The sequence below is a fragment of the Diabrotica virgifera genome, chromosome 3 (genome assembly GCF_917563875.1).
Source record: "Diabrotica virgifera virgifera chromosome 3, PGI_DIABVI_V3a".
Taxonomy (NCBI): domain Eukaryota; kingdom Metazoa; phylum Arthropoda; class Insecta; order Coleoptera; family Chrysomelidae; genus Diabrotica; species Diabrotica virgifera.
The window spans coordinates 2,963,330-2,986,906 of NC_065445.1; the positions used below are offsets into that span (position 1 = coordinate 2,963,330).

A 23,577-nucleotide genomic window follows, 5' to 3' on the forward strand; every position below is an offset into this window, starting at 1 on the left:
CGCAGCGCAGCAGGCGTTTAAGGAGACCCGGTCTCCTAACAGTGGCATCTACGGTGCCATCACACGCTGCCCGGAGATTTACCAACGGAGGCTAACTAGCTTCTCGGCTCCGTTGCCCTTGCGTGCATTTTGGGACAAAGAATTTTAGGGTCCTGACTAAAAATAATGAAAAAACTAAAAGTGCGAATTTTGTTACGAAATTTGGTATTTGGGCTTAGAATCATATTTGGAACAACTTGTTCTAATAACTTTTTCCGATAATTGTAACGCAAAGCAAAATATCGGTAATTTATCATGTTTTTGGATTCGCAGTAGGCCGCGTTTGGAATTAAAAAAAAGAATGTGTGTGTGTGTGTGTGTGTGTACTTTGTACGCACGTAAGAAGTTATACTTCTATTATAATATAATTTCAACGAAATAAATATACCTACTTAACAGTTACAGTACAAAAAATTAACAATAATTACCAAAAATGAACCAAAACTTAACAATGCCAAATATTAAAAAAAAAAGAAAAAAATATGAATCGTCCGGGATTTGAACCCGCAATCTCGCGATTTTTTGATCTCTGGTCCAATGCTCGACCAACAAGGCCATCAAGCCACATGCACTTACCTTTCAGATATACATAATTATACATCACGGTGACAAGTGAAATATAAAAATAGATGTTTTATTATTTTACGCCCAAGGAAGACAAATCCAAAGACACAAAATTATAATAAAAAACATTTTAAACCACCTTTTTCAAATTGCGCAAGTTGTATTATTAATATTAATGTTAATAAATGAAATATAAATATTTTGACGTTTCACAATTTGACAATTCACTTTTAACTGCAGTGCCTTAAAATTTTTAAAGCACTAGTGCCTTAAAGTAGCATTTTTAACGCTCCTATGGAGTCCTAAAAATTGCATTTTTAACACGTTTGTAGAAAAATATATTTAAAAACACTAATATTATTCTTTCCACACCTTTTCTGGACTGATACATACATAAATTAAAACATTTTGAAGTGTATAACTTCAAAAATATAATATGAAAACTATTTAAAAATGCACTATAACTATTAACTAACCTTTGTTGTTTCTCTTCCCACAAATTTTAAAACGCAACAACCATACATAACCAAACCGTCAACCGTCCAAACCACAGCTGCGCTACAGCTGCCATATTGGATAATTTTTGACATGTCATTTGAACATCCAATCAGAACAAAGTTATAATGCGCATGCGCCGGGATCGTAGGTTTTAACATATAAAAATTCACCCTCATATCGCGCGTAAAGAAGTATAACTTCAAAAATTCAGTTGAGTATCTTAAAAAATATGAAACTGCAACCTGTATGGACTGCAAAACTTCAAAACTATTTTTATTTTTATATGCATATCTACTTACAAAGATGGAATTGTTAACAAATAAACGACACAAACTTTGATATTAAACTTTTACAATTAGACTAATTATTTTTAAAATGATATGATATTATGAAATTATGAATTTTGATGATATTATGAAATGTAAATAAAAAATGGTCAAAAAATGGGGCCTTATTTACATTTTTTGGCGCATTTTTTTAGTTAGGTGTATCCTTCCATATTATAAAAATCACGAGCCGCCACTGGTTGATGGTAAGACATGGCCTCTTTACGTAGGTATCACATGTCAGTTCAAACACATATTAAAAACTAAAACCTTCTAGTTTGAGATATCAGAGAAACTAAAAAAACAAAATGTTTACAAAATATGAGACTACAACATAATTTCGATGTATGTATACCCACCTTTGTGTTCTAAACATTTGTTTCAGTAAAAACACCGTTAAAGAATAAAACCGTCTCAAAGAAAAATCTAAAATAATAAAAAAAATAGCGGAATTCATTCATCTGTTCATGAAAAAATCAACCATGACGATGAGCATAATTTTAGGTGATGCATAACTTTTGAAACTATGTGTATATTGCTATCACCAAATGTACCACAAGCAGTTGTTAGATACTTTCCTTTATCAAAGAGTGTCATCAAAGTGTTTTTTGGTAATTTCTCAGGTCTGTGTTTGTTAACATATGCTTGAAAAATTACGAAAATTACAATATGCAATCTGTTGTGACACTTCAAGCTAAACATTTATGTGTTAAGAAGCCATTAATAGAAACAGTACTCAGTACCACATTTTTGTAAAGTTACTATTTTACATAGACAACCGTTTTAATTAAAATAATAATAACATAGTTCTTTCATTAGACTGTTTATGTACATCTGTTGATTCAATCAAGCAAATCTGCTTTAATTTCTCGATAAACCTTATCTCGAATAGAATCAAGAGCTTTTCTAGGCCACTGTCTAACAAGAAATATAATTGAATAACGGTGTAGTGTTCTCGTGTAGGCAGACTCAGTGATCTCTCTTCTCTTGTTTTAAAAAGTATATACCTCCTCTTACCTCGTTATGAATGACATCCTATACTTTATGGGTTTTAAGTTAAGAAATCAAGCGTGGTTGTTTGATAATTGAACCAATCTCTAGTTTTTTAGCATGGGAAAAACTTGCGTTGCTTGTGGTTTTCAGTATCTTGTTGCTTCCTCTTCGCGTTTTGCGGTAAACTTTCCTCAGCACGCAAAAACAACTTTCTCGAAAAATATTAAACATAGTTTTGCCGTTAGGAAAGTGTATAGTTTCTTAAGATACATTTTTTCAGACAATTTTCTAGATTTTCTCTCGCTGAATTTGAGTAAAACTTAATGATAAAAAAATAGTAAAAATGTTTCAGACTTCTTCGTTCTACCATTCAAGTCTATGAGGAGAAGTATTTTTCTTCAAGAGCTTATATTTTCAAAGACATTAGTCAAATATGTACTATATGAACGTCTTTGACTTTTTCGTCAGAATTATTGTTTGCTGCGTACCCCTAGCTATAATTACCAATACTTTGGGCTAATTAGCAAAATTCATGGAAAAGTTATTTACCAGCATTTTATTGCTGGAATCGAATCTTATGATTGTATATATTAATAGTATAGGTATGCAAAGTCCGCAGATAGTGTGCTACTTTTTTTATAAACAAAATGGCGCCGACAAATCGTATTTTTTTCAATTATTGCTCTATAACTCCGAAGATTTTAACTTTACAACAAAAACACTCAAATAAAAATTCACCGCAATTAAATTCTGTATAGAGATATGTTTTTCACGATTTGCTCCGACGAAAATTTTCCTCGGAAAATGCGGGTTTTCCTAACAAAAACTCCTTTCCTAACATTTAATTTTCAAATAAAGTTTTAGGTAAGTAATTATTAGGTAAATAATTGATGGATTCGACCGTTACTTGATGGAAGTTCATTTTATCTAACAATAAAAAACTGAAAACGTTTGTTTTCTATACTTCCACAAAATTTATTATATAACACCAGCTTTCAGAACTAACAACAACTTAAGCAAATATATTAAGAACAATAAAAGCCGAAAGAGAAAGCAACTACAGAGTGGTGTGTACAAACTAACTTGTGGTGACTGTCCGAAAACGTACATCGGTCAAACTGGCAGAACTTTTGACAAACGGATAGCAGAACACAAAAGGGCATTCAACAATAGAAAAACAGACACTTCTACATACGCACTTCACCTTCTAGATCATAATCATTCTTTCAATGAAGAGTTTAAAATTCTACATATTCAAAATAAAGGCCTTAAGCTATCTTTTTTAGAATCTATGGAAATTAATAAACTGAAAAATACAGATATAATTCTGAATGACCAACTCGAGACAAACAGCTCCCCACTCCTCAACCTCTTCAGTTGAAGATTAAAAAGGCAAACACATTGTAAACTATATTACTTGAGAAAGGCACTCCGCCGAAACAGCTGTAGTCACTTAGATATAATAAATTTTGTGGAAGTATAGAAAACAAACGTTTTCAGTTTTTTATTGTTAGATAATTATTAGGTGTTTATTATATTCTAATTTTAAAAAATATGCTTTAAAAAGAATGCTTTAAAAAAATTTTCCAACCATTTGCAAAAAAGTTATGAAACAGCAAAGTAAATATACGATTTCTCCGTTTTTTATAATTTGTTTTAATTGTTTCAAAGGTTAAAAGTGAGTCTATGGTACAATCTAATTACTCACAAAGAATGTCAAAAATTAGTGCAATGGTTATATTTTAATCAAAGATTAAAAATACTTTTTTTGTAATTTTTAGCGCAAAAGTAGGCCTGATACAGAGTCGGAGCTAAAATGTTCACTCGAAGCGACTGACACGCAGCATACATTATTTATTAAAAGTGTAAGTCGCGCGGCCGATCGTCGCTCCGAGTGAAAATTTTAGCTACAGTACTGTATTAGTCTACTTTCGCGCATGTAAATTACAAAAAAATATATTTATAATCTTTAATTAAAATATAACCATTAAACTGATAACCGATATTTCTTTGTAAATAATTAGCTTGTACTTTAAACTCACTTCTACGCTTTGAAAGAATTAAAAAAATTATAAACACCGTAGTAATCGCATGTTTACTTTGCTGTTTCATAACTTTTTTGCAAATGGTTGCAAAAAAGTTTTAAAGCATTCATTTTCAAGATATTTGAAATGCGCATTTTAGCTATTTTTTAAAATTATAATATAATAAAAATTTTCTGAGAAACTTTAATTTGTTTATAACTATTTTTTTTAAACATTTAAAGATTACGCAAAAAAATAAAAAAATAATATTTTGTCGACAAAATGTTAAATAGGCATCTCATCTTTATAAGATTTCAAAGTTTGATCAGTGTATCATAATTATTTTGATTATTATTGCGACCGTAAATTATTAATTAACAATTGAATTGTTGCTAAAATATTCGTTTAATTTTCACCAGCTTCTGGAACTATAATCTAAACCAAGAAGGGTTTTAAGTCACCAAATTATTTAATTATTAGTAGATAATTACTTATCTAAAACTTTATTTGAAAATTAAAGATTTTGTTGGGAAAACCCGCATTTTCCGAGGAAAACTTTCGTCGGAGCAGATCTGAAAAAGCACGTCTCTATGCAGAATTTAATCACGGTGAATTTTTATTTGAGTGTTTTTGTTGTAAAGGTAAAATCTTTGGAGTTATAGAGCATTAATTGAAAAAAACACGATTTTCGGGCGCCATTTTGTTTATAAAAAAAGTAGCACACTATCTGAGGACTTTGTATACCTATATTATTAATATATAGGATCTTATAATTCGATTCCAGCAATAAAATTGCTGGTAAATAACTTTTCCCAAAAATGGCTTATTCTCCGATAATCAGCCCAGACTACAAGTCATGTTCATTTTTTGTAAGTTCTAATATTATAAGTTGTTCTTATATATTTCTCCCCAATCTTTAATGTTATTTTTAAGCTTTTTGTTTAAACTCCGTGTATTGTTTTTTCAATTTTATTGACTCCACTGTATATGTGAATTTATTCAGGTCATTAGGCTAAATACTAAACAATAGAGGAATCAAGGAATCCCACCGTCTTATCCCGCGGACTCCTTCAATTGGATCAATTAGCTCTTTCTCTACTTTTACTTTTATTGTGTTGTTCTGGTAAATATTTTCGATCGTTTTGATTATTTCTAGAGATAAGTCTGTTTCAAATAATAGGTGGATAACATCCACTGACTTTGTCAAATTCCTTCTTAAGATCCACGAAACATAAATACATATAGCAGTTTGTTGTGTTATAATTATTTCTCTTGTATTGTCTTATTATAAATATAGCGTCGGTACATGATCTTCTCCACCCAAAAACCTTGTTGTTCTTCTGCTAGTGTTATAATTTCGTTCAATTTGTTAGTTATTATTTTGGTCGTTAATTTTAGTGTTGTGTTTAATAAACTAATACCTCTGTTATGCGGGTCCGATTTGTCTCCCCTTTTGAAGAGTTATATATTAGGATGGTATCCATCTCCAATTGTATCTTCATTCTTGTGGTATTCTGTTTTGGAATGAGACTAAACACGACCACCCCACTCCACCCCCTGGAGGTGGGGTGGGGTAACTTTAAAATCTTAAATAAAAACCCATTTGTTATTGCAGATTTGGATTGCTTACGTAAAATTAAGCAACTCTTATTCGAGACATTTTTTAGAATTGTGGATAGATAGCACTATAATCGGAAAAAACGATTTTTTCGTGATACCGTTTTTTGTAAATTATAGAAACGGTCTAATATCTCGAAAAATACACTTCCAAATAAAAAACAAAAAATACGTCTTTTATATTTTTTAAGAACCTATCGAATAACGTAAAACACGACCCTCCACTCCACTCCCTGAAGGTATGATGGGGTGTAACCTTAAAATCTTAAATAGGAACCCCCATTTTTTATTGCAGATTTGGATTCCTTACGTAAAAATAAGTAACTTTTATTCGAGGCATTTTTTCGAATTATGGATAGATGGCGCTATAATCGGAAAAACACTATTTATTAGCGCCATCTATTAACATTCTAAAAAATGTTTCGAATAAATATTACTTATTTTTCATGAGGAATCCAAATCTGCAATAAAACATGGGGATTCGAATTTAAGATTTTAAAGTTAACCCCCACCCCACCTCCAGAGAGTGGAGTGGAGAGTCTTGTTTGATGTTATTCGATATGTTCTTGAAAAATATTAAACACGTATTTTTTGGTCTTTTATTTGGAAGTGTATTTCTCGAGATATTACACCGTTTCTATAATTTACCTATGGTATCACGATAAATAGTTTTTTCCCATTATAGGGCCATCTATTGACAATCCGAAAAATTTTCTCGAATAAAAGTTGCTTATTTTTATGTAATCAATCCAAATCTGCAACAACAAATGGGCGTTTCCGTTTAAGATTTTAAAGCTACCCCCACCCCACCTCCAGGGGATGGAGTGGGAGGTCGTGTTTAGTGTCATTCTAAAAATTGTTTCGAATAAGAGTTGCTTACTTTTACGTAAGCAATCCAAATCTGCAATAACAAATGGGGTTTCTATTTAAGATTTTAAAGTTACCCCCACCTCACCTCCAGGGGGTGGAGTGGGGTGGTCGTGTCTAGTATCATTCGATAGATTTGTGAAAAATATTGAACACGTACTATTTGGAAGTGTATTTCTCGAGATATTACACCGTTTCTATAAAATTTACCTATGTTATCACGATAAATCGTTTTTTCCGATTACAGCGCTATCTATCCACAATTCGAAAAATTTTCTCGAATAAAAAATGCTTATTTTTATTCGAGATTTGAAAATGCATTTTCTCATGCACAAATTTTTTTGCCCTAGATGAATTTAGTTCACAAAATTGCCTGACACTCTCTCGAATCGAATGAAAAAAGTTGCATGACGATTCATCTTACTGCACAAAATTCCTAGGTTTTGGGCATTTTAGTGCTTCGTTGCTTCGTCTAACACAGGTGTTATATTGTATTATTGTGAATGTATATTTGTGTTGGTCTTTGTGGTCAAAAAATGTATAGTTAGTTATTAGTGCAGAAGTATATCAGTTCTCCATTTTCATTTTAAAGCAGTTTAAAGTCATAAAATTACTTGACTTTATGGTATATCTACTAACAGAAGATGCAAGGAAAAGAGACAGAAATTTATGAAACTGGGAAATCAACACGTGCGGACTTTATATCAATCTTTTAGTGGAGTCAATGAAGGTTTTCACCTCCGATTTCGTTGAACCTCCATCGATTTTCATGAAAATTGGTAAGTATGTAGAGGATACCTCAAGAAACAAAAGTGACATGGTGCCAACTTGCGCTTTTACCCTGGGGGGGGGGGGGATGCCACCCCTTCTCGGGGGTGGAAATTATTTTATTAAAAATAATACCACTAATCGATAGAAAGACAAATTATAAGTAAAATTTGTTATATAAAGTTATTCCAATAAATCAATAGTTTTTGAGTTATTAAAGATCAAAAGTTTTGATTTTTCCTGAAAAAAATTCATGTTTTAAAGCAGTTTTCCATAAATAACTCAAAAACCATAAGTTTCTTCAAAAAAGTTATTAAAAAAATCGAAGATAATATAAAAATAAATAAGCTCCTTATTCGAAAAATCCTTTATTACATATACAAAGTGAGCTATATGCAATTGAATGTATATTTTTTTTCCGCGAGTACTCAAATCTTAGTATTCAAGCTTAAATAATAGGAAAACGATGCACTTTGTTAAATATAGATACTAAACATTTTAATAAAGTACTTAAAGGTAACTATCAAAAAGCTATATAAGAAGTCGATAGCATCAAAATTAAGCAAGTTATGATGGAAATAAGAGGACCCTTTCAGATTTTTTAGGGAAGAATGAAAAATGAAACATACGTCATTTCCACAAAAATTAAAATTTATAGTAACCCATTTAAAAATTTATTTATTTTAACATGAGTAATAACTTCAACAATTTTGACCGGTTTGGAATGCATATTTTTGAAAAAAAAAATACGATTAAAAAAATTAGAATTTTTCAAATTTTCGTGAATTTCATTTTCTTTTGATAATAACTCCAAAAATACTCGATATACTTAAAAAATGGTGCAGAACAAAATTTTAGTTTTAACTTTATTTAAGCTTTTTCTTTTCTTAATATTTTTTTAAGACAAAAAATAACCGAGATAGAAACATTTAAATCCTAAATTTTACTGCGAGAACCATGTAACCGAGCCCCTTTCACCTTGTATTTAAAAAAAATAAAGGTTTTAGAAAATTATGTTTAATACAGTGTTATAGACCTTTTAATTAGCCTTGTAATGGTTTTTGGATAAATCTCATATTTCAAAAATTAACTGAGTTATTTTAAAAAAACCAATAACATTTTCTTTGAAAAAATTTTATAGCGGAGATTTTGTATGTATACAGGTTGTGGGAAGTCCAATTAGTCGTTTGTTATAGGAGATACGAAAAAAGTTTATTTAGTTGAGATTAGGGCACAGATAATATCAGAATTTAAATACATTTCCATATACAGGGCCACCCATATTGACAGGTTGAAACAAAATTATCTTTTGCTTAATGGAACACCCTGTATATTTTCATATTTTTGGATTTTCCTCTATGTTTTATTTCTTAAAATATCAGGTTTTGTGATGTTATACGAAGTAGTTTAAAAGATAATTACGTTTTTTTTTTCAAATTTCATAGCAATATTCACCCCCTGTATAATTGTAGTGATTTGACATCAGAAAATCAATTTATGTTCAAGTGATTTTTAATATAGTCTATTATTGTTAAAAATGATTAATCTAGCAAAACGTTTAATTCTAGCTAATACAGGGTTGGTCGAAACTGAATGAGTGTTTTCTCAAAGTTTGAGAGTATGAGTTTTCTCAAACGGAGCAGCCTGTAATGAGCATTGTAATGAAATGCTATTGTATGGCACTTTATGATGATTGCCGATTTGCTAATTTTCTGATTTTTGGTTGCTATAACGTTTGAAAAATTAATAAAAATTATAAATCATGCACATAAATGTAAAAAAATATTTATTTTACTTAATTAACCGAGATTGTTTGAGCCAGAAGGCTGAAATCTGCATTTTTATCATTAAAAAAAAAGGTGGATTTCACCCCTAAAATGCAGAAAGCGCAACTTGGTGCCATATCACTTTTGTTTTTTGAGGTATCCTCTAACTACTCAACAATTTTCATGAAAATCGATGAAGGTTCAAAGAAATCGTGGGTGAAAACATTCAGTGACTACACTTTCAGAAATATAGAAAAATAGGGTTTTCGTGATTTTCGACTTGTTAATTTTCGGATTTTTGGTTGCTATAAGGTTTGAAAAATTAAAAAAAATGTAATTCATGCACATAAATATAAAAAAATATTTAGTTTTCTTAATTAAACGAGATTACTTGCGCCATAATGCGGAAATCTGCATTTTTTACAATTTAAAAAGTAGGGGTGTATTGCACCCCTAAAATGCAAAAGCGCAAGTTGATGATAAATAACTTATATTGCTTGAGGTATCCTCTAACTATTTACCGATTTTCATGAAAATCGATGAAGTTTCAACGAAATAGGAAGTGAAAACTTACAGTGACTGCACTTTCAAAAATCTAAAAAATAATTTTTAAAAAAGGGGTGTATTTCACCCCTAAAATGCAAAAAGCGCAAGTTGGCACTATGCCACCTTTGTTCCTTGAGGTATCCTTTAATCACTCACCAATTTTTATGAAAATCGATGGAGGTTCAACGAAATCTGAGGTAATAACTCATATCCACCTTCATTGACTCCACTATTTGTGGTTGACCTTATTTTAAAATAATCGTTCGTTTCTTATCAAAAAAACTTTTTATATGTTTTTTATTAGTCATAAAACCATTTTCACTTCAATTCCAAGTTTCTTTGTGATTTCAGCACGTCTGCGCTTGGGTATCTTTATAGTTCCCTCGCTTCCTGTTGTATAAATATAAATAAAAGCACGAAAGCTTGGAAAGCTTGGCAAATATCACTGTTATATCATAAATTCAATAAAAGTCTCAACGTCATGGAATTCGTCTAGTTGAGGGTCGTTCATGTTCTGGTCAGGTCTTCTCTTCTCAGTGCCGTTGCCGTAATGAAATTAAGGAGGTAGTTATGAGGTCCCAGATGCGATTTCATTAGATTTTGTTTCATCAGTAGTGCGGAGCGGACCCTAACGGTGCTAAATGGATTTAGTGCTTGCGGGGTCAAATAATAAGGACTGGAAACCAGAAGAGAAAAAACAGTTTTGTGGCGGGTGAACAATGTGAGGAAGGATTTCTAAGCTAGTAAATTTTGATTTATTGCAGTAGTTATTCAATTTCCTTATAACATGTCTGCTTGACACTTTTATTGCAAAATAAATCAAAAATACTTCTTCTTAAGGTGCCGTTCATTTCTGCATAGGTATCCACCGTACATTATGGGTAAACAAATGTTGTGTATATTAGTTTGTATTGTTGTGAAGACAGAAAAAAAAGAAAAGTTTATAATTGTAGTGATGTTTTAAATAGTTTTTAAAAGCAACAGGTACGTAATTATTGTAAATGTTTCAGTTTTGTAATATAAAATTACATAGGTACTTACCTATTTGGAAAATGTATGTACCTATCTAGTAGGTAATGCTTTGATTTACATAAATTGATTACCAACATAATTCCTACCAATCTTCATCTAATATATTGTTTTCTTACTTTATATTTTGTTGTATTTTAATTAATATTTTAATTCCACAAAAATCAAACTAATTTGATTAAATTCAGAACTGTCAAACAGTAAAACGTTCAGTTGGCCTATCCTCGCACATGACAGGTACGTATAGGTGGCAAAATGAGTCGAGGCTTCGACTTCAAATCCTAAGCACCCGAATAAACGCGGGTTCGAATCCAATGCAAGTTCTTATTTTTTTATTTTTTTTATACATTTTATGATTGTAAGTATATTTGTTATATAATTTATTTTCAGAAAATACGTATTTAGTTAAAATTTTTGCCAACAAATATTGTTCTTTGTGGCATTTTTCAATGTGTTTGTGTGTGTTTTATTATCCATAAGGAAAAATTTCCTGTAACCGGCTGTATACCATTAATTACAAAAATTGAAGAAAATCTTCTGTGTAAAAGGTATATTTATTTAAAACCCCAATAAAGGGCTACATTAAAAGACAAAACGTTTTCGCTCTAAAGAGAGCATCATCAGTGTCCTAAGCCTAAAATAAGTACAACCATAATTAGTGAAGATAAGAGTGAAAAATTTAAAGGTTGACCAAGATAAAAAATTAGGTTATACTTACAAGCTCTACATGCTAAGCCACCAAAAATACATGGGTTAAAACCCTTAAAACGCCGACCAAAAGTCTTACATTGGCGTGTCATATATTATACCCTGGCGATGGGTGAAATTAAAACACGATATACCTCAAAGCATGATATCACTATACCACGTGTATGTGGGTGGTTGAGTTGATTTCTCTGTCTTCACAAAGAGAAAGGTAAATGCCAACTGATTACAGGTGACAGGTAAGAAAGCGTTTCTGACTGAAGACAGCACGAGACGGACGGTCCAACATGAAGTTGTGTGAAGTGATATGTAGTTAGGTACATTAGCCAATAGTTTTAAAAAATTTTATTTGTGGTAAAATACGATAATAACAAGAAGCATCATGTGCTGGCATTACAAGTATACACTATTAAGCTACCAAGGATAATATACGGACGGAGTGAAAATAACGCTATTTAAAAAACCAATTGTCAGTGGGGTTGTATTAAGTGTATTACTAAAGACAGGCAACCAACCATACATGAAGTGTATGTTAAAATAAAATAAATACCTTATTTTTTGTTTTAATAGTTGAAAAAGAATAATTTGCCCATATGATCAAATGCATTTAGGGCAGAGAAAATAAGCAGATTTTTCTTAAACTATTAAACATGATGAGGGTAATGTCTAGGTTGAAGTTGCTATTCTTATAAGTATGTAGTTATTTGACATCCAGCACGAAGATGATTGATGTAGGTACCTAACTGAATGAAATGAGAGAGGCAACAAAGGTATGACGAATGGTCATACATGATGATGCTCTCTTTAGAGCGAAAACGGTCTGTCTTTTAATGTAGCCCTTTATTGGGGTTTTAATAAATATACCTTTTACACAGAAGATTTTCTTAAATTTTTGTGTTTTATTCTTTTATTTTTTTTTAATTTTTGGTATTGTTTTAATAACAAATTTTGGAAAGTAGTAAGTATTAAAATTAGTTAATTATTTAAATAAAATATAAATAAACTGTTTAAAATACATTTTAATTTCGTTGGAATCTATAATAGAAGTATAACTTCTTACGTCCGTACAAAGTACACACATATTCTTTTTTTTTTGTGAGGTGAGCGGTTAGATAGACAAGACTAAATTATTCTATTTTTAGCAGCTTTGCGAAGTATTTCATAGATGTGGGTTCCTTTTCAGTTACGAATATTACGCAGCCATGATATCTTTTTACGACCTAGACATCTCTTACCCCATATCTTTCCTTTGAATACTAGTTGATGAAAACTGTACTGGTTCTCCTGTAATATGTGCCCTAAGTATGCAGTCTTCTTACTTTTTATATAATCAAAAAGCTTCTCATCTTGGAAGATCCCTCTTCTTAAAATTTCCTCATTTCTGAATCTCCGTCCTTCCATGATATTTTAAGTATTCGGTACAGGCACCACATTTCAAAAACTTCAAGTTTGTTAATGAATCTGACCTTCAAAGTCCTTGCCTCCATTTCGTAGAATAATGTCCAACTTTCCTTTGGTTCAAATCCAACTTGCGATCTGTCAGATAACGAAGGTGCATAAAAGCATTTCTGAATTTTCTACTCTGCTCTTCATTTCAATCTAAGGGTCCTAACTGTCGTTTAGCAGACCACCCTGGTACTTAAACTGCCCGACTATACAAATTTCACTTAAAAAGAATTTTCATATTTTCATAACCAGGTATTGTACAGACTGGATTTAGTTTTAAATAAAATTGATCTTGAATTAATTGCTTTAAATGTCAAAAAATTATGTGTTTCCTATACTACTCTGTTTTTTATTCTTTCTCTCGTAAGAATATTGTCATAGGTTTATCATCTTTATACAGTATATAAAAATCTTGTGTCAAGATATTTGCTTCGTGTTCCGACCAAAATCACAAATATTATCGAAAGGTCGCCAGAAGAAAGGACAGTTTGTTTAACTGTCTTCCTTGATGCAGCACACATTGCACTGCACAGGCTTTCGATAAAGTCTGGCATGACCATAGACTTAAATAATGATAGACGGAGTGTCATTCAGAGCGAAGTGACGACACCATCTTTTTTCTTTGGACCAGTGCTCTTTCACACTTACGCATAGTAAAGCTGAGACAGGAGTCATCCCTTTCCCTGTCTATACTCACACTGAATGTCATCATAGATTCTCCATACAATGTGCTAGAAAGAGATACCGCAAACCAGTCGAAGAGATCTTGTCATCAGGAAGTGCGGAATGTAGGCTCACTCTATGTTATTATATACCTCTATGGGCATGACGATTTAATACACAAATTAAAAAGTTTTTTTTCCACACACTACTCACAACTTTTACAGTCGTATATAAATGAAGGGCATTTTAGAACTAAGCAGAAAGACTGTGTAACGTTACAAACGTCACATCTTTGATATTTTATTTTTAAATAATTATTTTATCTTATTTCCTTTAATATTTCATTAATAATTATCTTCTTCTATTTGGTTTACCCATTGTCCCCTTTAAAAATCGGTTGGCGCCCTCTTTTATTATCCTCTTTTATTCTCCTCTTTAATTATTCTCTTTGATTATCCTTTTTTAATATGTTCTATTTACTATATCTCTTTTCATTTAAATCATCGATTGAACATACTAAACATACCTCGTATATTCATTCTCTCTAAATATCTGTATTTTCAATACGGAACATGCCGCTACTTCATAGTACTTGGTTGTCATTTTAAATGTCGATTTCAATGACAGTGTCACTTCATCGACTTGACCCCTACTCCCTGACATAAACTGGAAGGGAAAAATTAATCCTTAAAAAGGCATGTAATTCCAAAATTAAATCATTTTGTTTCATCAAATCATTTCTATTGGGGTAAGAATAATATTATATTGTAATTATATTTCTCCGTCTAATAGTTTTTCTAATGTTTTTTTATATCTAACCTAACTTCCAATGTTCCAGACCATGTGTTCTGATATTTTAGTTTCAAATATAATTATCTTTTTAATTTACATGTATGCACGTTTAGTAATCAGAATTTTAACTATTCTCAATTTCGCACAAATTAAAATATATATATAAAAAAACACAGTAAAATAATTAAAAAAAAAAACAAAATAAAAAAAAGCTACACAATGTACCAATGTACCAATGTATAAAAATAAAATTGTAGAATGTACTTATGTTATAAGAAATTTATGACTATGAATCTGCAATCAATCAGAAACAAGTCTGGCTAATTGGCTCAGCCAAAGCCATTTTTCAAGAAAAAAAAAAACTATTCTCATCTAAATTTCACTTAATTTATTCTTGTCATCTGCTACTCTTTCTGACGATTAGAACGGCAGATGGCACACGTTGGTTTTTCTTCTTGATGATTGATATGTGTCTCTATTTTATAGTTTTTGGATAAAATCACTTTTCTCCCTTCGGGAGCTTCAAGCCATCCACACCGGTGATGGAACTAAGGCTGACACAATGGGGACCATGACATCCAGACTCCAGCATCCAACACCTTTAGCTGCAGGGACCTAGGGCCGAAGATCCGCCTAGGCCTACGAGAAGTCCACAACAGCAGTACCATTCGACATCAAGAAGTTACCATCGAGCCGAATACCAAAAGCCATAAGTATAATCCAGAATTGTTAGTTTTTGGCAAGAATTTGAATATATTTGTTAATGCAATTTACTAAGTCATATTTTTATTATATCTTTATGAACAATAAACATGATTGGTTAAAACTATGTTTTGTTTGCTTCCATTCCAATTTTCATAGTTCATATCTAAGGTTAGGACAAGACGAACACACACCTGAGTGACTGAGCTAAGCTAACGGTGTAACGATGGCTATCTTGGTTAGTTGAGGTAATATTTGCAAATATTGTTTCAATTAGCTTGGGGTAGTCCATCGCTTCCTCGTTTCAACTGCTTTTCAAACTTAAAAGAAATTAGAGCAGGTGTTCCACAAGGCAGTGTGTTGAGTCTGGTCCTGTACCTACGTACGTATATCATACTATACACGTATGATATATATGTACTGGAAGACAATATAGTTGCCACCTCTGCTGATAATACGGCTATCCAAGCCACAACCAACCGCGACCAACAAGGTCCAAATAGCAGTTAACCAACTCATAGCAGTTAACGCAAAGAATTATGCTGAATGAAACTACATCTATTCATATTAATTTTACCAACAAAAAAATACAATATAACAGTTGTAATCAACAATTTATAAGTACCATATGCATACACTACTAAGTATTTAGATATATGTAAGATGCCAAACTACGATGGAAGGCGCACATTACGAAGAAAAAGAAAAGAAAAAATATGTGGTGTAATAAATGTATTGGCTAGTTGGAAGAACCTCCACTCTGTCGATTCATAATAAGTTACTACCTTACAAACACATATTGACACCTGTATGGGATATGGATACCCACTCTAGGGTTGTGCTAGACCAAGGAATATAACAATAATACAAAAATTCCAGAAGAAAATACTGAGGAACATTGCAAAGTGGCAAGCAGTGACCTCCATACCTATCTTTTATAAATGGAAACTGTGGATATAATCATCAAGAAGATGGCAGGAAGTCAGAGCAACGACTTCTTAGGCACGTAATATTGAGGCAATCTAGCTTCTCGATACTACTGGACAACCTAGAAGATTGAAGAGGACAAAGCCTTTTGAACTAGTTTGAATGATTGTGAAAAGTAGAGCATGTTTATCAGAAAAAAATTGGAATTGCCTGGACTCCCACCTCATAATTTACAATTAAAAGTAGGATCAGTTGTCATAATACTTCGCGACATTAACCAACTTTGACTGTGCAATGGAACGTGACTGACTATGATAAGGCTTAAATGAATAATGTCACTGAGGTAACGATAAAGGAAAAATAGAAAGGATATAAGGTGTTGATCACGCATATATCGATGATTCCAACGCACTTACCATTTGATTTTAAGCGTCTATAATTTCCCTTGTGTTTGGATTTTGATTTAACTATGAGTTTTCATGTTTCGCACGTCAAAAAAACAATCATAAGTAGGTGTATATTTACGTACCGCAAAAAAATAAAAAAAACTTTTTTCATACATGATAATATTTTTGAGTATATTTATTGTTTTTTTGTTAATTTTTAGTTACTGAACTTTCATATATTATTTACTTCTAAGGTGGTACGAAGTTCGGTGGGTTAGCTAGTCATAATATAAATATTCTGACATTTTTTATCGCCTATGGATCCTTTTATATATTTTGAACCACTTAATTATTCAAATAATATCGCAGTCGGGAGGTCCTCATGAATACTATCAGCCACCTTCGTCTGATCTCTAAGAAAAGCACAAACAAATGGATGAGGTAGTTAGTAGCAGCAACAACAAATTAGAGTGGATGGAGGTGGTTGTTAACAGCCAGAAGATACAACCTCTATGCTAATTTTTGAGATGGGTGATTTCGAAAGGTCGCTATTCGGATTAGTGTGATGTAAAAGCTGTCTGAAAGGAATGTGAAACATTATTTGGTTGGTTTTTATTGCTATTACAACAAAGAGCAAAGGGCAATTAATTTTTAATGCAATTTTATGTTCATTGAGGTTATTCTTATGGGGTATTTACTTTGAAACGCCATAACCTTAGACAGTTTTGTCGATATTTGTATATTAAACTTAATACATAGTATACTAGGCTATTACTTATGTCAAAAAAGAGGGCTAAAAGGGACCATAACGTTAAAGGGATTTTATTGTTTCATGTGTATTTTGTATTGTTTCAGCATTACAGTGTAATCTGCTGTTGCAGGATAAAAATAAAGAATGTGTGTGTACTTTGTACGCACGTAAGAAGTTATACTTCTATTATAATATAATTTCAACGAAATAAATATACCTACTTAACAGTTACAATACAAAAAATTAACAATAATTACCAAAAATGAACCAAAACTTAACAATGCCGAATATTAAAAAAAAAAGAAAAAAATATGAATCGTCCGGGATTTGAACCCGCAATCTCGCGATTTTTTTATCTCTGGTCCAATGCTCTACCAACAAGGCCATCAAGCCGCATGCTACTTACTTTTCAGATATACATAATTATACATCACGGTGACAAGTGAAATATAAAAATAGATGTTTTATTATTTTACGCCCAAGGAAGACAAATCCAAAGACACAAAATTATAATAAAAAACCTTTTAAACCACCTTTTTCAAATTGCGCAAGTTGTATTATTAATATTAATGTTAATAAATGCAATATAAATATTTTGACGTTTCACAATTTGACAATTCACTTTTAACTGCAGTGCCTTAAAAATTTTAAAGCACTAGTGCCTTAAAGTAGCATTTTTAACGCTCCTATGGAGTCCTAAAAATTGCATTTTTAACACGTTTGTAGAAAAATATATTTAAAAACACTAATATATTCTTTCCACACCTTTTCTGGTCTGATACATATATAAATTAAAACATTTTGAAGTATAACTTCAAAAATATAATATGAAAACTATTTAAAAAGGCAGTATAACTATTAACTAACCTTTGTTGTTTCTCTTCCCACAAATTTTAAAACGCAACAACCATACATAACCAAACCGTCAACCGTCCAAACCACAGCTGCGCTACAGCTGCCATATTGGATAATTTTTGACATGTCATTTGAACATCCAATCAGAACAAAGTTATAATGCGCATGCGCCGGGATCGTAGGTTTTAACATATAAAAATTCACCCTCATATCGCGCGTAAAGAAGTATAACTTCAAAAAAACAAAAACTGTGGATTTCTTTGTTTCACTAAACTTGGTTTGACTGTAGCCTTTGCGGGTTCCTTTAATAGAAGACAACTACTTCCTGGCGAACAAATAGAGGAACTGTGAGCTCTGCTTCACCTTTACGGGTGTAAAAGAAGACCATAGTAATGTTCTCGAGAATAAAGGAATAAAGGGCACAAAAAGCTTTTACTTTCACTAAAAGACCGAAAGTTTTACTTGGCTTTAATTGGGCTAAACTGTAAAATGATGATAATAAGGGTGACAAACCACAAACCCCAATAACTGAGAAACAATGCCAGACCACCCGCTTCTTTAAACTCTAAATGTGGAATGAATTCAATTCTCACGCATGGATGATTTCTTCGCCGGTAAAACTTTCTTCACCGGCTAATGCACTCAACACTGAATAGCTTGATCGGCGCTTTTTTAGACGTAATTCAAATCAACAATAAATGATATGCCCAAGGCAATTTAGCTGAATGAAATAAACATTTGGCTTTTTTTTTATTTTAAACAAAGAGACACGAAGAGTGTTTTTCGCCGAAGATTAAGATTTTTTTATTGTTATCAGCGTACGACTAGCTTCAATTACAAATATACATACGATAAAGATTACAGAAATATGGACTAAAATATGTATAAATTCTTGTACTTACTTGATCTGGCCTCAGTCCTGGTGGCACCCACGTATACTCCTCCAAAGCACACCCGCTGTCATCATCGCTCTGTGAATGCCTCTGTGGATCTCCATTTGACGGAGAAAACGGAGATCCTTTGCCCAAAAACCTATCGGCTGGATCCAAGGAGGGGAGTTTCCCCCCGGGCGACGGTAACTTCCCGCTAGGTGAGAGTAAAGCGGGAGGGGATATAGGACCGATGCCTCCGTCGTTATTGTTTGACATGGAGTCCTGGTATGGATAGTTTCTGCAAACTGACCTGAAAGAAATTGGTCAGATTAATAAATTGTCGAAATTTATCCAAATAATCTGATAAATGGCATCATTTATAAAAAAATATAACTAGTTAAGAGAAATAAGGAAAAAAATATCATGTTGGTGACACAAACACCTCCAGGCCGAAACTAAATTTTTTGAGTAGTATGGACGTCTATAATAACCTATATGTTTCCTGCAGACGATTTTGATGATATACATAGTTATAAACAAATGAAGATCAAAAAAGGTAAATTTTCGCTTTTTTCGTCTATTACCAAAAAGTTACGCATTTTCAACAAATTTGAGAGTAAGAAACTCATAAATCGTCTAAAAAACTTCAATATATACCTAATGATAAATGGACTGTTCCATTTGTTATGAAATGAAAATTGTTATTATAGTCGGTTCGCTAAACTCAGACACAACTGGCTACTGATTTTAGTAGGTAGGTAATTTTTTTGTTTTTTGCCAATTTTGCCAATTTTGCCCAAATTGGAAAGATTACTAATTATTTAGTAATTATTAACTATTTAGTAATTATTTTTTTTGCCAAATTGGTAAAATTACTGACTAAAATCACTAGCCAGTTGTGTCTGAGTTTAGCGAACCGACTATATGAAATGTTGTTTGGAATAAAAAATTATGGTCTGATATGTGTAATTACATCCTTCTAGTGGAAAAAAATATTTGAAGATTTTTCTCAAATTATGGATACCAACAACATTTTCATTTATAACTCTTTTATTTTTAATTTGACGAAGAAAAGTTATTCTTCATAAAAAGCTCTTCATGGTCTAAGATTTATGATGCAACCATCATATATCAAATTTTATTAATTTTATACGAGGTATATAAAAAATATGAATTTCGATTACGAGTAAAGTACCTTTATAGTTCACAACATTTAAATTGGAATGATATAATTGCACATTAAAACATAATTTTAAATTCGAAACAACTTTTCATAATAGCAATTTTTCATAAGTATTATGAATTAAAATACGTAAATAAACAAAGTTTTCGTTATGATAATGCTCGCATTTTCAGCTTGTTAATACCTGTTTATAATTTTTAAAATTTTCTTTATCATCTTTTTATAATCATTGTTTTAATGTTTTTTTATTTATATTTTAAAATTTTTTTTCTAAACATAGGTCACAAATTTAAGGTCCAAACCTTACAAGACATTTTGAGATATTTCGATGACATCTAGAATATTCCAGATTTCAATATTTCTTATTTTTCGTCATGAGATTTTTTCTATATGGAATAAATGTTACGCAACTGTCGGTCGTAACAAAAGTTTAAGAACATTATTTGAAAGACTAAATTATTAAATGCGTTTGTCAAATATTACATAAATATTTTATTTTTATCACACTGTTTGCTTTTGATATTTAAATTGATTTTTCGTATTGCTTTTAAAGCAGGTACACTCTAATCGAGTAGCAGTTAGTTATATTTCCCGTCTGCCTTTCTATAAATACTTTTATTTATAATCAATTTTCCTTTCAAAATATTTAACATTCTTGAACTCTACACCAAAGCAAGGTCTGATATTGGTTGCTAATGTTCTGAATTATATTTGAGATACAAACTTTGTGTAAATTATTTTAATGCTTTTTGTGTGTTTTACTTTCCTGTTTTTATAGCAGATGTATTTCTACAGCAGACATAAAACCAGTAAACTTTGATTTATAGTTATTAAAATGGTTTATGGTTGGTAAATATATATACCAGGATATTAATGTTTTTACGGGATGCTTCTGACAGTTTCTTGAATGTAAAAGTTTATTTTGCTAGGAATTTGATTTGCCTTTAACTCATGAATAAATAAAGGGATAATTTATATATTTATACATAAACTTAGGTGTAAAAAATTTGATCCACGCCTAGATAGAGAACTCTTCCATAAAACTGAAGTAATGATACCCACATACAGTAACAACACAGACCAGGGCATTTAGAAAGGAAAACAACAGAATACATCGATTTTTAAATACAGTGGATATTCAGTAGGTATTCAGGATGACGTCAGGAAAAAGTACCTATATACATAATAGAAAAATGGGTGGAGTGGAAGTGCATAATTACGATCCCTCTTCAGGTGACAGGCGTAACTTTGATTTTTTTAAATGGGAAAGTACGTCATGTGACAGCTCATTTAAAAGCGTTTGAAATAGTAATTCCAAAAATGTATAACACTTTAATCCTTTTTGAGAGCGCAGGTGCAAAATTTCGATCGAATTCTTTTTAAACGCATTCATTTTTTTTTGAATCCTGAGAAAACTAATAAGTATTTTTGAAAAATTTAAACGCAGAATAAAAGATTACATTATTACCGAGGGCAGAAAGTCCCTTAGAATAAACAAAAAGTTTCTTTTGAATGGTATATTTGAAATTAAAAATCATACTAAATTTTCTCTTTTTCACCCCTGCGACTTATTAAAATAATCATTATAGAAGTTCTCAGGAACTTCAGACCCTCGATAATACTGTAATATTTTATTCTGCGTTTAAATTTTCAAAATATTTCACGATAAGAGACACACGAAAACTTCCTGCTACTACGAAACGAAATACACGACTACAACGACTACACCTTGGTAGAGGTAACAGCATTGTTTAACAAAGAATTCTTTTTTAAACTTTTCAAATACAGAGAAGCTAGGGGTATCACGATAAGGAAAAGCCGTTACATTTCAAATGGTCAAGCAAAACATTTATTGTCTCAACAACTACGATTATTGTCCCAATGAACGCATTGATTGTGGGTATTAAACGCAGTAGTAGATTGATTAATGCATTTGTTGTCACAAAAATCAGTTTACATCTATACAATAATCATATATTACTCTATATTGACAACATTTGTACATTGTTTTAATGAAATCTGTACGTTGTCACGATAAACCAAGGTAATTGCTTGTCATGTAAGAAATCAAGAAAGTGAGTTGCTGCCACAATTAACATTATTTATTAAATATACGAAACTAAGTTATTGGCTGAATAAATTGAGTGTTATTGATTAATGTACTCTAGTTATTTTTACAATTATTATTCAATCATTGTGACAATAACCAAATACATTCGTCAATGACTAAAAGTTCGTTGAAACAACAAATTAAATTGTTGTTACAACGAAATACTATTCAATAATCACTGTTAATCAATATTACGAACTAAATTTTTTTGAGTGCATCTTCTGAAGTTTTGAAGGTTTTTTGGGCACCAGGTGCTCCGCTGGTCGGTTCTGATGACGTTTTCGTGTTCAGCGACTGCAAGATCCCCGAGTAAGAACAGTCGATAGGTGCTGTGTTTAAAAATTGATTTCTGGTTTTACTAAATGCCCTGATCTAACAACAATATCAGCAACAATATTCTTAATTTAATGTTTTTCAATTAAATCAATCTCATTACAATATTTTACTTTTCTTCCTTAAACGAACATTCAACTTGACTTCGAATGATCTAATCGCACATTTCTATTACTACAAGACGCCATATAAATAATAAGCGACTAGATGCACTAATTGCATAAATCTAATAACATACTGAGTCATAGGAAGTTTTAATATCAGCCCATTTCACATTCTTCGACTTATTCTACCAATTATTATGCTTAAAACTAAAGCAGGTTTTACGAAAAAAAAAGTTAATTTAATAAATGGCTTGTTATCTTAGAGTACTTTAATGACCTCTATCCGTTTTTGTAGAGATATTATAATGGCCTTCTTTAGCTTGTCTGATTTAAAAGTGTACATACATTAAGCATATATAGAACCGCCATTTTCTAATTAAATCAAAGTTAAAGATTATTCAAATATTACATCCCTTTACCATGATCTAACAACAATAATAGCAAACATTGGCTAATAAAAAATACGATACCAAAAGAATCAACAAATTTCAGGTCTAATTTTAATAATTTTAAGATTTAACTGTTATTTTCTGTTAGTTCCATTTCGTTTCTTAAGTGCATATTTATTCTAAATTTACAATCAAGATGCAGTAGAAATAAACAAACCAAGACACGTTAAATGCTACTAAGAGCACTCCTGAATCATAATTTACAATGTATAAACTTTGTAAATCATGACTGTATATACATTGTAAATTACGATTTGGGAGT

At 31.3% G+C, this 23,577-nt stretch overlaps 1 protein-coding gene across 1 annotated transcript in view; it reads right to left on the reverse strand.

Annotated features, from left to right (window-relative positions):
* Nucleotides 1–23,577, reverse strand: part of LOC126881763 (protein prickle-like) — a 425,582-nt gene that overhangs the window by 81,773 nt on the left and 320,232 nt on the right. Inside the window, exon 4 of the mRNA XM_050646240.1 lies at nt 19,167–19,446. Within this exon, the coding sequence (XP_050502197.1) occupies nt 19,167–19,446 (280 nt within the window). The remainder of the gene's footprint in view (nt 1–19,166; nt 19,447–23,577) is intronic.